Source organism: Mastigoproctus giganteus, chromosome 5 (genome assembly GCF_048544385.1).
Source record: "Mastigoproctus giganteus isolate SK-2022 chromosome 5, ASM4854438v1, whole genome shotgun sequence".
In the NCBI taxonomy this organism is placed as follows: Eukaryota; Metazoa; Arthropoda; class Arachnida; order Uropygi; family Thelyphonidae; genus Mastigoproctus; species Mastigoproctus giganteus.
The window spans coordinates 203,042,975-203,056,062 of NC_143579.1; the positions used below are offsets into that span (position 1 = coordinate 203,042,975).

The following is a 13,088-nucleotide window of genomic DNA, read 5'->3' on the forward strand; positions in this document are numbered from 1 at the left end:
CTGTTTAAGTAAGTTGTTTTTCAATGGATGAGAAACAACTTGAACTGTTATTTATCAATGGCTGAAACATTTTGAAAATGGCCGAGAATCTGATGAAGATGTCCGGTGTTCAAGTCAACTTCAAACAGTAACAATTAACTATGTGAAAAATTGTTGATGCTCTGGGAAGCTCCTTTGGATCATGCTAGGCAGTTTAACCGAAAAGCTTGGTATGCATTGAGTATCAGCAAAGTTTCTTCCAAGGTTGTTGAATAATGCCCATAAGATTCACCATCAAACTGTGCACAAAGCTGAAAAGAAGGATGGAAATGGACTCTAATTTCATCAGTTGCATTATTACCAGCGGTGAAAGATTGGTGTACAACTATACCCGAAAAAAAAAAAATTCCATTCATCCTGCTGGAAGTCACCAACATTTCCCATCCAGAAAAACCATGACAGGTTGAGTCAAATGTGAAAACAATGTTTTTTGTTTTTACAGCATTCAAGACATCATTTGTTATGAATTTATACAGAATATTCAGATAATAAGCCTATTATAAAGAAGTGCTGATTCAATTGAGAGAAATAGTGAAAAAAAAATGCCACTAGCTGTTTAGAAATGGTGGATGGTTTTATCACCATGATAATGCTCCTGCAGACACTGCATCTCCGGTCCCCAAAACAACATAATCATGCATTAAGAATCTGCTGCAGATAAAAGAACCACTGGGTGGCAGTGATCATAGTGTGCTGAAGTGGGATTTACTCAGACAGGTAACTACCGTCAGGGATAATGGGAAGGGTTTTTGCTTTTGTAAAGGCGACTACGGTGGTCTGAGACAGTATTTCAATTCTATATGGTGGAACCAACAGATGGTGTTACGGACAGCAAATTCAGAATGGGAAGCATTCAAAGAATTTATCTTGGAAGCTACTGGGCTTTACATACCAACTGAAAAATATTGTTCAAGGTTTAGGCCTAAATGGATGTCAGATGAACTAATGAGACATATGGCAGAGAAGAAAAATGCATGGGATACATATAAATTAATGGGTGACATGGAAGCCTATGATAGATATAAGCTGGCCTGTAACCAAGTCACAAAGGTGATTAGGCAGACAAAGGCAGATTATGAGAGATCTTTGGCAAAGGGTGCAAAGAAAAAAGCAAAGAGTTCTTTACCTATGTAAACTCTAGAAGGAAAGGGATGAATCAGATTGGTCCACTGGATATTGATGGTTCAACTGTTGATGATCCTGCTAAGGTGGTTAACAAACTAAATGAGTATTTTGCATCTACATTCACACATGAGGAGTTATTCAGGGAGGGGAATGCCAGAGGTGAGTTAAACTCTTGCAGCGAGCTAGATGATTTTGTAATAACTGAGAGGAAAGTGGAGGAGAAATTGTTGAAGATAAACATAAAAAAGGCACCAGGGGTGGATGGGATCTATCCAGTTAAATTAAAGGAGGCAGCAAAGGAAGTAAGCAAATCCTTAGCCATAATTATGAGAGCTTCCTTGGACTCGGGGGAGGTACCCATGGACTGGAGATGTGCAAATGTGACCCCAGTTCATAAAGGAGGATCAAAAGGTGATACAAGTAATTATAGACCTATTAGTTTAACTTCTGTTCCAGGAAAATTAATGGAGGCACTTGTTAAAGAAGCACTGCAGTATCATCTAGACAAGACTTCAGTTATAGCTCGGACACAACATGGTTTTGTCAAGGGAAAGTCTTGCTTGACCAATTTGATTGGATTCTATGATGTGGTCACAAAGGAACTGGATGCAAGGAATAACTTTGATATCATATATTTGGATCTTAGAAAGGCTTTTGATACTGTTGCACATGGAAGACTGCTGAACAAATTGGAGCAGTGTGGCATTGGAAGCAAATTGCTGCTATGGATAAAGGGATGGTTGAGGGGGAGAAGACAGTGAGTGGTAATCAATGGACACTGCTCATCGTGGATTAATGTTATTAGTGGAGTCCCTCAGGGTTCAGTGTCTGGTACATGGTTCTTTTCTGTATTTATAAATGATATTGATGATGGTATAAGGGGCTTAATGTCCAAGTTTGCAGACAATACATAGGTTGGCAGGGTGTTAAGGACATTAATGACGGTGCGCTGCTGCAACAGGATCTAGAAAAGTTGAGCAGATGGTCTGAGAGGTGGCAAATGAAGTTTTAACTTTGACAAATGTAAAGTACTACATATGGGAAGCAGTAACCCCAGAATAACATATCAACTCTGTGGAACTACACTGACAGTGGTAGAGAACGAAAAGGACCTGGGGTAATTGTGCAGGCAGATATGAAGTTTTCTGAACAGTGCAGACTGTCTGCAAGAGTAGCTCATGGTGTCTTGTCAATGATATACAGGAATTTTTCTACCAGGGATAAGGAGGTGATTATCCCCTTGTATAAGGCAATGGTCAGGCCACATATGAGTACTGTATACAGGTCTGGAGGCCTCATTTTAAGAAGGATGTAGAGCTGCTGTTGGAATGAGTACAGAGAAGGGCAACAAGATTAGTGAATTGAACAAAGGATTGCTCTTATGAAGAAAGGCTTAGGTTTTGCAAATTACAGTGTCGGAAACTAGGAACCTGCGAGGTGATCTGATTGAGGTATATAAAGCCTTGAATGGTTTGAGCATGCTCAATGCTGATGGAATTCTGCCTCTTGCTCAGAATAATCAGCTGAGAGGGCATAAATTCAAATTGAGTAAAGATGGTTGTAGGATAGATGAGCGGAAGTTTGCCTTTAACCAGCGGGTAGTTGGTTGGTGGGACAGACTTCCATCCTTTGTTGCGGAAGTTAATAGCCTAAATAAATTTAAGGCTGAGCTGGAGACGTATTTGGAACGAATGGAGTTGTGAAATGGGAGTGTTTTTTTTGGCTGATGCTGCATAAGTTTGCTTTCTTGCATCATATGAATATATTCCTGTAATATTCGGCGCCTCCGTAGCCAGGTGGGCAGGAGCAGCAGTGTGTAGCACACGCTTCTTGATTAGACTGGGGTTCGAGCCCGTGACCGCCAAATACGGAGGATGTGGAAAGGTCAAGGAATGACCACCACATATCCCCGGAGCAATATGGCCTTAGTTGCTAATGCTCCTAAAAACCAAAACAATAACAACAACCTGTAATACTCCATCCTCCATATTCACCTGACCTTGTCCTATGTGATTTTTGTTTTCTCTTCCCTAAATTCAAAACCAAGCTGAAAGGAAAATATTTGGCGACCCAGCTCTAGCTGTCCAACAGAATGCATCAGCAGAACTGAACTGGCTCACTTAGTTGAGTTCACTTGAGTTGATTTCTGCTGTCACGTTCTGTTGGAAAATTGGAATATCATTAGAGCAGCTGTTTTGCTGTCATTTGAAGGCATCCAAAAGAGGCAGAAATATTGAGATGCTCATATCATCAAGATGAAACTATGCAGAAGGTGGTGGCTTATAAAATATAATTTATTAATGTACCCTAATTTTTTTTTAATTAGAAAAATAAATTTTGAGCTTTTCATCAGACCTTGTATTTTATGTTGGTATTAGGCAGATTGTTCTTTTGTGTGTTTTGGAAGTACAACATTAATTTTTATTTAAAGTGCTTACTTTCACAATTTAAGTTTTAGTACCTCCTATTCAGAAATGAAATTGTCAGCATTGAAAACAAAATGGACACAACCCACAGTACAGAATGCTTTGGGTTGGTGGCGATGGAAGAAGCCCCTGGTGCCGCCAGACAATTAACACAGTAAAGAATGCTATTATTATTCTTATTATCATTGACAGGGTTGTGATGGGGAAGTATTTAGAATGGTTACAAACATTGGGTATTTGGTATTACAAAGAAAACTCTGACTATATTTTTAAACAGCAAATTCCTGAAAGAACTCTCTCATGCTTACCAGTTGAATTTATCAGACTTTGGAGATTTGATGTATGCTGATCACCATGTGATTTAACTGAATGTAGTAACTTTTACACTTTTTTTTGCTAAGTTGATTAGCATTAGTTGAGAATAAAGGTTCCAAAAATATCTTCAGTGTCTAGAGTTTGCATTTTCTTTTCAGTAAGATTAACCATTGGTAACATGCACTTCCATGTGGAGTGCATGTTAAATTTGATAAATATTATGCAGTTCTTTTAGGTAATTTTTGCTTTCCAAAGAGGAAAGCTTTGTAAACAAAAAAAAAAAAAAAAAGCCTTTATTATTTTTATTAATATTTTTAAAAATGTTATTTGATGTAGCTAATTGAACTGTTGCTTAGCATTTCATGCACTCTTGCCTATAAATATTTACCTTTTTATTTTCTAATTTTAGGTACTTACGTCCAGAGAGTAAGAAAAAGCTTTCAAGATTCCTTGGCACAAGCAAGTGCAACAGCAGAAGAAAACATTTCTAGTATTAGAACTGTGCGTAGTTTTAATGGAGAGAGTAAAGCTGCACAAATATATAATAAGGATATTGACAATAGTTATGGTTTTGGTAAAAAATTAGCCCAAGCTCAAGGTAAAATTTTTTATGCCCAAGTAATAATTTTATGCAATTAAGTGGAACTATTTTCAAGCATTAATATATTTTTAATACACACACTATTTTATGGAAAAGAATTTAAAGTCAGTGCTGTTTGGTTGTTGCAGTTGTGATGTTCCAACAGCATTGTGAAACACTAGTTACTCTGGCTGTCAAGGCCTTATATAAGAAGCAGCCATTTCAGCAGTTTGCACCTCACATTCTTCATCAACTTTTTGCTATTATAACTGAAGGTCTTTATAGAACAACAGCACAACACACACACACCAACCCACCCGCCTGCCCACCCCATTCAAATTTGAATGGGCCACTTCATCAACATTTTTCCCTTCAAGGTAGATAAAAGTCCTTCCAAAATTCTCTGAATAGGACTTTACTTTCAAAACCATTTGTCTCAATGGTTTAGGCAAACGTGAAGCCAAAATTGGGGATTCAGATTGGTTTTCATTGTCCAGTGGACTTTGACAGGCTATTACACCATTACTTCTTATTATTGTCATGGACAACATCCTTGCAGCAGTGGATGATAAAAAGTGGAACAGCAGTGTTTGCAGATGATGTTGTCCTTTGGCAAACAAGGAAAAAAAATTTCAAGAGAAACTAATACATTGGGCAAGAGTAGTTAGTGACCATGGTCTAAAGATAAGTGGCCAGAAAAGCAAAGAGATAGTGATGGATAGAGGCAGGGGGAGAGGTAAGTGTAAAAGGTGTAAAATTGGGGAAGGAAATGTTGGAAGTGGTGTATAACTTTAAGTACTTAGGGAGTTAGCATTAGTAGAGGCATATGATGCAAGAAAGCAAGCTTACGCAGCATCAGCCAAAAAAAAAAAAAAAAAACACCCACTTCACCCCTCTGTTTGTTCGAAATACCTGTCCAGCTGAGCCTTAAATTTATTTAGGCTATCAACTTCCACGACAAGGGATGGAAGTCTGTTCCACCAACCAACTACCTGCTGGCTAAAGGCAAATTTCCGCACGTCTATCCTACATCTTTCTTTCCTCAATTTGAATTTATGCCCTCTCAGGTGATTATTCTGAGCAAGAGGAAGAATCCCATCAGCATTGAGCATGCTCAAACCATTCAAGGCTTTATACACCTCTATCAGATCACCTCGCTGGTGCCTAGTCTCCAGACACTGTAATTTGCAAAACTTAAGCCTTTCTTCGTAAGAGTACCCCTTTGTTCCATTCACTAATCTTGTTGCCGTTCTCTGTACTCGTTCCATCAGCTCTACATCCTTCTTGAAATGAGGCCTCCAGACCTGTATACAATACTCAAGGTGTGGCCTGTTTATTAACAAAGTTTATTAACGAAGGATGGCAACTTAGATATGGAAATAACTAGGTAATTAATAAATGACAGAGCTGCAAGGCTCTGCAAGGCAATAACTAGGAGAATAGCAGCTAGTCAGAGTTTCTTTTGTAATGTTAATAGCCTGTTATGGGCTAGGGAAGTTCCAATGAAGTGTAAAAATCTGATAAATAGGGCATATTTGGTCCCTATTTTTGACCTATGCTGTTGATATGTGGTGAATGAATAAAAATGATTCTAGCAGAATTCAAGCAATGAAAATGAAGGTGCTAAGTACTATGCTAGCTAAAACTAGAAGAGATAAAATAAGAAATACTGACATAAGAATGAATTTAGGAATAAAGTCTTAGGGAGAAGATGGTTACATCATGTTTGCGATGGTTTGGACATGAAAAGAATGAACTTGAACAGATTACCAAGAAGAATGTTTGAGATGAAAATGGACAAGAAGAGGCCGAGAGGAAGACCCAGGAAGAGATGGAAAGATCAGATTAGAGATGTGGAAACAGGGAACTGAGTGGGAGAGAATGATAGAAGACAAGATCTCGGAGGATGGAAGGTTTTGACTCACCTGACCCAACCTTAGGTTGAAACAGTGAGGGTGATGATTTATTAACATTGTGAAAAAAAATGGATGTGTGTGTGTGTGTGTGTGTGTGTGTGTGTGTGTGTGTGTGTGTGTGTGTGTGTGTGTGTGTGTGTGTGTGTGTGTGAGAGAGAGAGAGAGAGAGAGAGAGAAAGAGAAAGAGAAAGAGAGAGAGAGAGAGACAGACAGACAGACAGAAATACATACATTTCTGAAATGAACTGACTACATTTGATCTGCATAGACATAACTGCATTTGATTTCAATGTACATAGAATCCTAATAAAAATTATAGTGAATAAATTGCTATAAGTCTTGCAACAAAAATTGCCATTATGAAACTGTCATAATTTAAAGAAAAAAAAATTAAGAAAACAAGTTTAATTTTCAAGTTGAAATCTTTTTTTTACCAACCAGTCACTTTTATTTCATAAAAATATATTTTTACATTAAAATGATATTGTGAAAAAATAAGATTTTACTGTAACGTTATTTTAATGCATAACATGGAAGTTAGAATATTTTAGCAAAATCATATTTTTCCCAATGTGTAAAGTATAGTTTGAGATATGTATATCTCTAAGGGCAAAAATGGCTTGCATAGAAAGATTTGCAATAACATATAGAATAATGCAATTTTTTGTTGGTAGTAAGTCAAAAGTGAAGAATTAATTATGTACAGAAAATGTTAAACCAAATAGAATTGATATTTGTATTTGTTTAGGGTTGTTCCTTAAGTTTAGACATCAAGGTGAATTTAGAATTTTCCAGCTATGCTGTGATTTTATATTACCAAATGGTTTTTTTATTCAAAGATAACTTTAATAACTGTACATAATTTTATTCTGTTTCTTTTTATAGGATGTTTTGAACTTCTTTTTGGCATTTGTTTTAATGGAGCTGTTTCATTAGTACTTTGGTATGGTGGGGTGCTATTGCATGAAAATGTAAAAAGTGGAAAAGGCATCTCATCGGGTGCCCTTATGTGTAAGTTACTTATTTGCCTCTTATTTACCTTTTACAATGTAAGAAAAGGATGAACTTTTTTTTCAACATTTGTGATATTGTAAATGCGGAATATTTTTAATCTTCCAAAATATCATCACTTTTAACTACTATAAGTGAAAGTAAAAGATCAATTTATGTTTGTAGCTGTCCTTTTTTTTTTATTCTATTAATATGTTTGCATTTCTATATCACATCCATATAATATTCATTTTGCTTAATTTGTGTTACGTCAGCTTGCTCCAAGCTTTATTCCATAGCATTACTTTTCTTCTGAATTGTTAACTATGAATAATGGATTGGCTATAGTGTTAAATATGATTTTTTCCAAATCCATAGTTATGCTGCATATATTTGCAAAACTCACCTCTTATTTATATGCAGCTAAACTATGATTTGGATTAGTAACTGTCACAAAACTTAAAGCTTTTAGCTAAAAATTTTTTTCATATGAAACTTTGTACTGATAGATTGGAACCTTTAATAATCAGTTCTGATAGATATTTAACATTTATCAATAATGTACTCATTGATTTACATACTAATGGGAGGAATTACTTCGGTATAGGCATGCAGAATGCTTCTTTCCTAACACTCTCCTTGAAGTTCTATCTTGAAGTCTTATCCTAACACTCCTTGAAGTCATACCTGTTGCCTTAGGTATGTTCTTTAACCTTTGGGAACATTTGGTCCCAAATATGGACTACAGGAGGAATGATAATTTATTTCTGCTATTGCATTAAAAGCGAATTGTTTGAAATGGTTTGATTAATTTTTAAGGAGAGGTTATGTGTTATCTGTGAATGTTCAATGACTGCTAGGATTTTCAGCTCTGAAGAGGACTTGTTAGGATATTACTGTTTGTGTGCACATCATTCTCTGTTTATTTGTATAATATTGTACCTTATATTCTCTACATTTTCTGTTATGAGGTGTCAAAGGTTGGCTAGGACCACCTAGTACATTTTTATTTTATTTATTTTATTTTTTGAGCCTATCCAATGCTTTGAAGTACTGGACTGAATTGATTGTGCTTTATTTTCCCAAAACTTCTGTGTGAATAATATGCACAGAGTCCCAAAAAACAAGTAAAAAAATTTATCAAGACGATCCAAAGGAAAATGTGTTTCAGCAAGATGGAACACCTGAGGTCCATTAAAATTTATGACATTCTGACTGCATTGTTCAAGATAGATGATCAACTGGTTGGCCACTTTGTTCTCCAGACCTCATATCTTTGAATTTATTTCTACAGGGATTTTTGAATGCTGTGTTAAAATCACCAATTGCAACATATTTTTAGACTTAAAAAAATCAGGATCAAAGATTCTGTTTCCAGTAGTAGCAGATGCAAATGATGCAAGAAAGCAAGCTTATATAGCATCAGCCAAAAAAAAAAAAAAAAATTTGTTCACCCATCCATAACTCCCAAGAATTTGTATACTTCTCCCTTGAATTTATTCAACCCATACACTTCCCACAACAACAACAGATAGAAGCCTGTTCCAACAATCAACCCTGGCTGAAGGCAACCTTCCATACATCTATCCTGCAACCATCGTTCCTCAACTTGAATTTATGCCCACTGGCCTCCGTAGCCGAGTGGGCAGGAGCGGGAGTGCAGTAGCACACGCTCTTTGAGTAGACTGGGGTTCAAGCCCCTGACTGCTGAATACGGTCAATCTGCCAACCCGCACTGGACCAGCGTGGCAGATTATGGTCCATTTCCCTCAGCATGAATTGTTGAGGAGGCTTCCATCCTGCAGTGGGTTGATAATGGCTGCACTTTACTTTTACATGTGTGTAGTCTCAGCAAGTGGAAGAATGCCATTAACATTTAGCTTACTCAATCCAGTTAAGGCTTTAAACACCGCAATCAGATCTATCTTGGTCTTGAGACACTTCAAATTGCAGAAATGAAGCCTTTCTAGGTAAGAGCACCCTTTTGTTCCCTTCACCAATCTGGTTGCCCTTCTCTGCATCCATTCTGGTAGATTTACATCCTTCCTAAAGTGAGACCTGTATACAGTATTCAAGATGTGGCCTAACCCAGGCCTTATATAAAGGGATAATCACCTCCTTATCCCTGCTAGCAGTGTTTCTGTATATCATCAACAAAACCCTGTGAGCTGTCCTGGCAGCATGTCTGTACTGCTCAGAGAATTTCATGTCTGACTGCACAATTACCCCCAGGTCTTTTTCATCCTCCACTACCCTGAGTAGTAGATACGTTATTATCTACTACTCAGGGTAGTGGAGTAGTAGATAATAACTACTACTCCACTACCCTGACGCCACATAGTAGATAAGTTATTCTAGGGGTACTGCTACCCATTGCCCAAGCCCATTGACCCAGTTTTCTTAGATTTTGTAGCAGTAGCCCACTCTGATGACTGTTAACCACCTTGCCAACCTTTGTATCATCTGCAAACTTTAGACATTTAGCCTGATATACCATCATAAATATCATTGAGAAATACTGAAAACTGCAGTGGATCCAGCACTGAACCCTGAGAAACTCCACTGATAACGTTAGTCTGCAAAGAGCAATGCCCATTGATAACCACTCCATCTTCTTCCACTTAACCATTCTTTAATCTATCCATAGCAGTAACTTGCCCTTAATGGCACATTGCTCCAGTTTGTACAGCAGTCTTTTATGTGCAACAGTATTAAAAGCTTTTCTGAAATCCAAGTATATGATGTCAAAATTCTTTTTTGCATTCAGTTTCTTGGTCACTGCATCATAGTAATCTATCAGATTTGTTAGACAAGACATCCCCTTGACAAATCCATGCTGTGATTGCAGTATAATTGCATGCTTATCCAAATGGTCCTGTATTACTTCTTTAATCTTCTTTAACCAGTTATTCCATTATTTTTCCTGGAACAAATGTTAAGTTAATAGGTCTGTAATTACTCATGTCACTTTTTAATCTCCCTTTCTGAGTTGGGGATATATTCGCACATCTCCAGTCTATAGGGACCTCCCCCTGAATTCAAGGATGCTCTCATAATTATGGCTAAGGGTTTGCTTACCTCCTTTTATTGTCTCCCTTAATATAATTGGATAGATTCTATCCACCCCAGGTGCCTTTTTTATGTCCATCCTCAACAATTTCTCCTCCACTTTCCTTTCAGTCACAAAATCATTTAGCTCCTCATTAGAGTTTCATAAACTTCTGGCATCCCCTTCTGAAAAGAATTTCTTGTGTGAATGTAGATGCAAAATACCCATTCAATTTGTCTGCAACCTGAGGAGGGTCATAATTAGTTAACACATAGACATTAAGTGGCCCAATAGTGTCACACCTGATATGCTGTAGTGAAAGTGGATGGAAATAAACTGTGGGTGGGATGTCTCATCACTGGTGGAGGATCAGTAATTGTATAAGAGAAACTTAAGTTTTCAGGTACCAAACACTTTATTTGATTTTGTCTCAAACAAAAAAAAAAATATATAAATCAGTTATGGAATTTTAAAATGTTTGACTACTTTTGAATTATTCTGTATATGCATGACCATCCACCCAATAATGGTAAGCTTTTCCCCTTTTCCTATCTTCTGACTGCTGCAGTGTAATTATAATTTATAATTTCATTATCAATATTGTAATGCTCCTGGCCTGTTGCAATGTTGATCAAAACTTATTTAGTAATCAGTTGTTACAAGTATTGCACCACTAATTAGTAATAAAGATTATTTATGCATATTTTTTGAGTCAGTCGAGTGTAAGTAATAGCGAATGAGTTAAAATATTTTATAATTTTTAGCATTTCTACTGTACACACTTCAGATTGCAGTTTCATTTGGTACACTGTCTGCACTGTATGGAGATTTTATGCAGGTAAGGCCGCTTTATTGAAAGAATTAACAGTGACCACTGGATAAGTTTTTTTATAAGGGGAAAAAAAAGTAACTATTCAAAATATAGACTCTCTCTTTAATGAAGTCTTGTTCTGTCATTGTAGCCTCACATTCTTTTTTATTGGAAACATTTTCTTTCTCATTAGAAATAAGAACACGTAAAGGATTGATTTTGTACATTAGTTTCATTTGGTTTATTTTGACTTGCAGTATTCATAAATGTGATTTCTTAAAGTAATAGTAAAGTTTATTTAAATTGGTTTAGTATTTGTTTTATGGTAATGTATGAAGCATCATATGCATTTGTCAATGATAAACTTCAGTTGCCACTTATCAGCCCATCTGCCCAAATTTTCTAGATTATCCCTTTGTATAAGGCAGTGGTTTTCAAGCAGGGTGCTGCAACAACATTCCAGGGGTACCATGTAATATGGTTTTAAGTTACTTAAACTTATTTTTTCAAAAATTTATGTTTATTTCATTATAAAAAGGTGTACAGTATCTTTTTAATTTTGTGGTGATCTATAATTGATGTTTACTTAGTTCCTCTATATAAAGAATAAAATTATATACAGTATATATATAATTTGTATTAAGAAATGTAATTTTTATAATTATATTATTATAATAACTATCATATAACTATATTTTTTAATATCACACACACACACACACACACACACACACACACACACACACACACACACACACACACACACACACACACAGAATTGGATCTAACAGGCAGAAAATTTTTGAGTAGGGGTGCCGCAAAACAAAATAAATTACTTAGGGATGCTGATATTAAAAAAAGGTTGAAAACCACTGGTATAAGGCAATGGTCAGGCCACGCCTTGAGTACTGCATACAGGTCTGGAGGGCTTATTTTTGGAAGGATGTAGATTTGCTTGAGCATGTACAGAGAAAAGCAACAAGATTGCTGGGAGGAATGAAGGGATCCTCTTACCAAGAGAGGCTTAAGTCTGCAAATTACAGTGACTGGTGACTAGGCACCTGTGAGGTGATCTGATTGAGGTGTATAAAGCCTTGAATGGGTTGAGCACGCTGAATTCTTATGGGATTCTTCCACTTGTTCAGATTACGAACCTAAAGGGGCATAAATTCAAATTGAGGAAAGAAATTTGCCCTTAGCCAGCGGATGGTTAATTGCTGGAACAAACTTCCATCTGTCATTGTGGAAGTTGATAGTTTAAATAAATTCAAGGAGGAACTGGACAAACTTTTAGAGGGAATTGTGTGAATTTTTTTCGGCTGATGTTACATAAGCTCATATGCTTGCTTTCTTGCATCACATGCCTCTATTACTATATCAAAATATATCAAGCGTACGTTTATTTATTTATTTTTTATATAAGACAGACTCTTATTGTTTTGTGTAGAGAAAAGGTATATCTTATCCAATGAAGGTGATATATTAGAAACAAGGTAATTGTAGTGAAGGATGATTTATCTATTATTGAGTTACATTACATTTATTTAGCATGTATGTCTCATGAATAAGCTTATATAATAATAGAATAGGTTAATTTTGTGTGTTGCTGATCACAAGACTTTAGTTCTTGCACTACATGAATCTTGTACGGGAAGTAGCGTAAAATTATTCGAGGCACTTTACGTACAATAGACCAAGGAAGGTTCAAGTCTCTTGACACACCTCTGGCACTACTGACTGGCAGTGTTTCACATTCTGACCATTGCAACCACCAATTCATCCACTACCTCCATTCCGATATGTGGTCGGCCCCTGCATGGAATTGCACCTAACTCCC

General features: G+C 36.5%; 1 protein-coding gene across 1 annotated transcript in view; it reads left to right on the top strand.

Moving 5' to 3' along the window:
• The window catches only part of LOC150086017 (uncharacterized), a 210,007-nt gene that overhangs the window by 142,590 nt on the left and 54,329 nt on the right, over positions 1-13,088 (top strand). Inside the window, exons 8-10 of the mRNA XM_090374773.1 lie at positions 4,315-4,503; positions 7,287-7,412; positions 11,205-11,278. Coding sequence (XP_090230899.1) covers positions 4,315-4,503; positions 7,287-7,412; positions 11,205-11,278 — 389 coding nt within the window. The remainder of the gene's footprint in view (positions 1-4,314; positions 4,504-7,286; positions 7,413-11,204; positions 11,279-13,088) is intronic.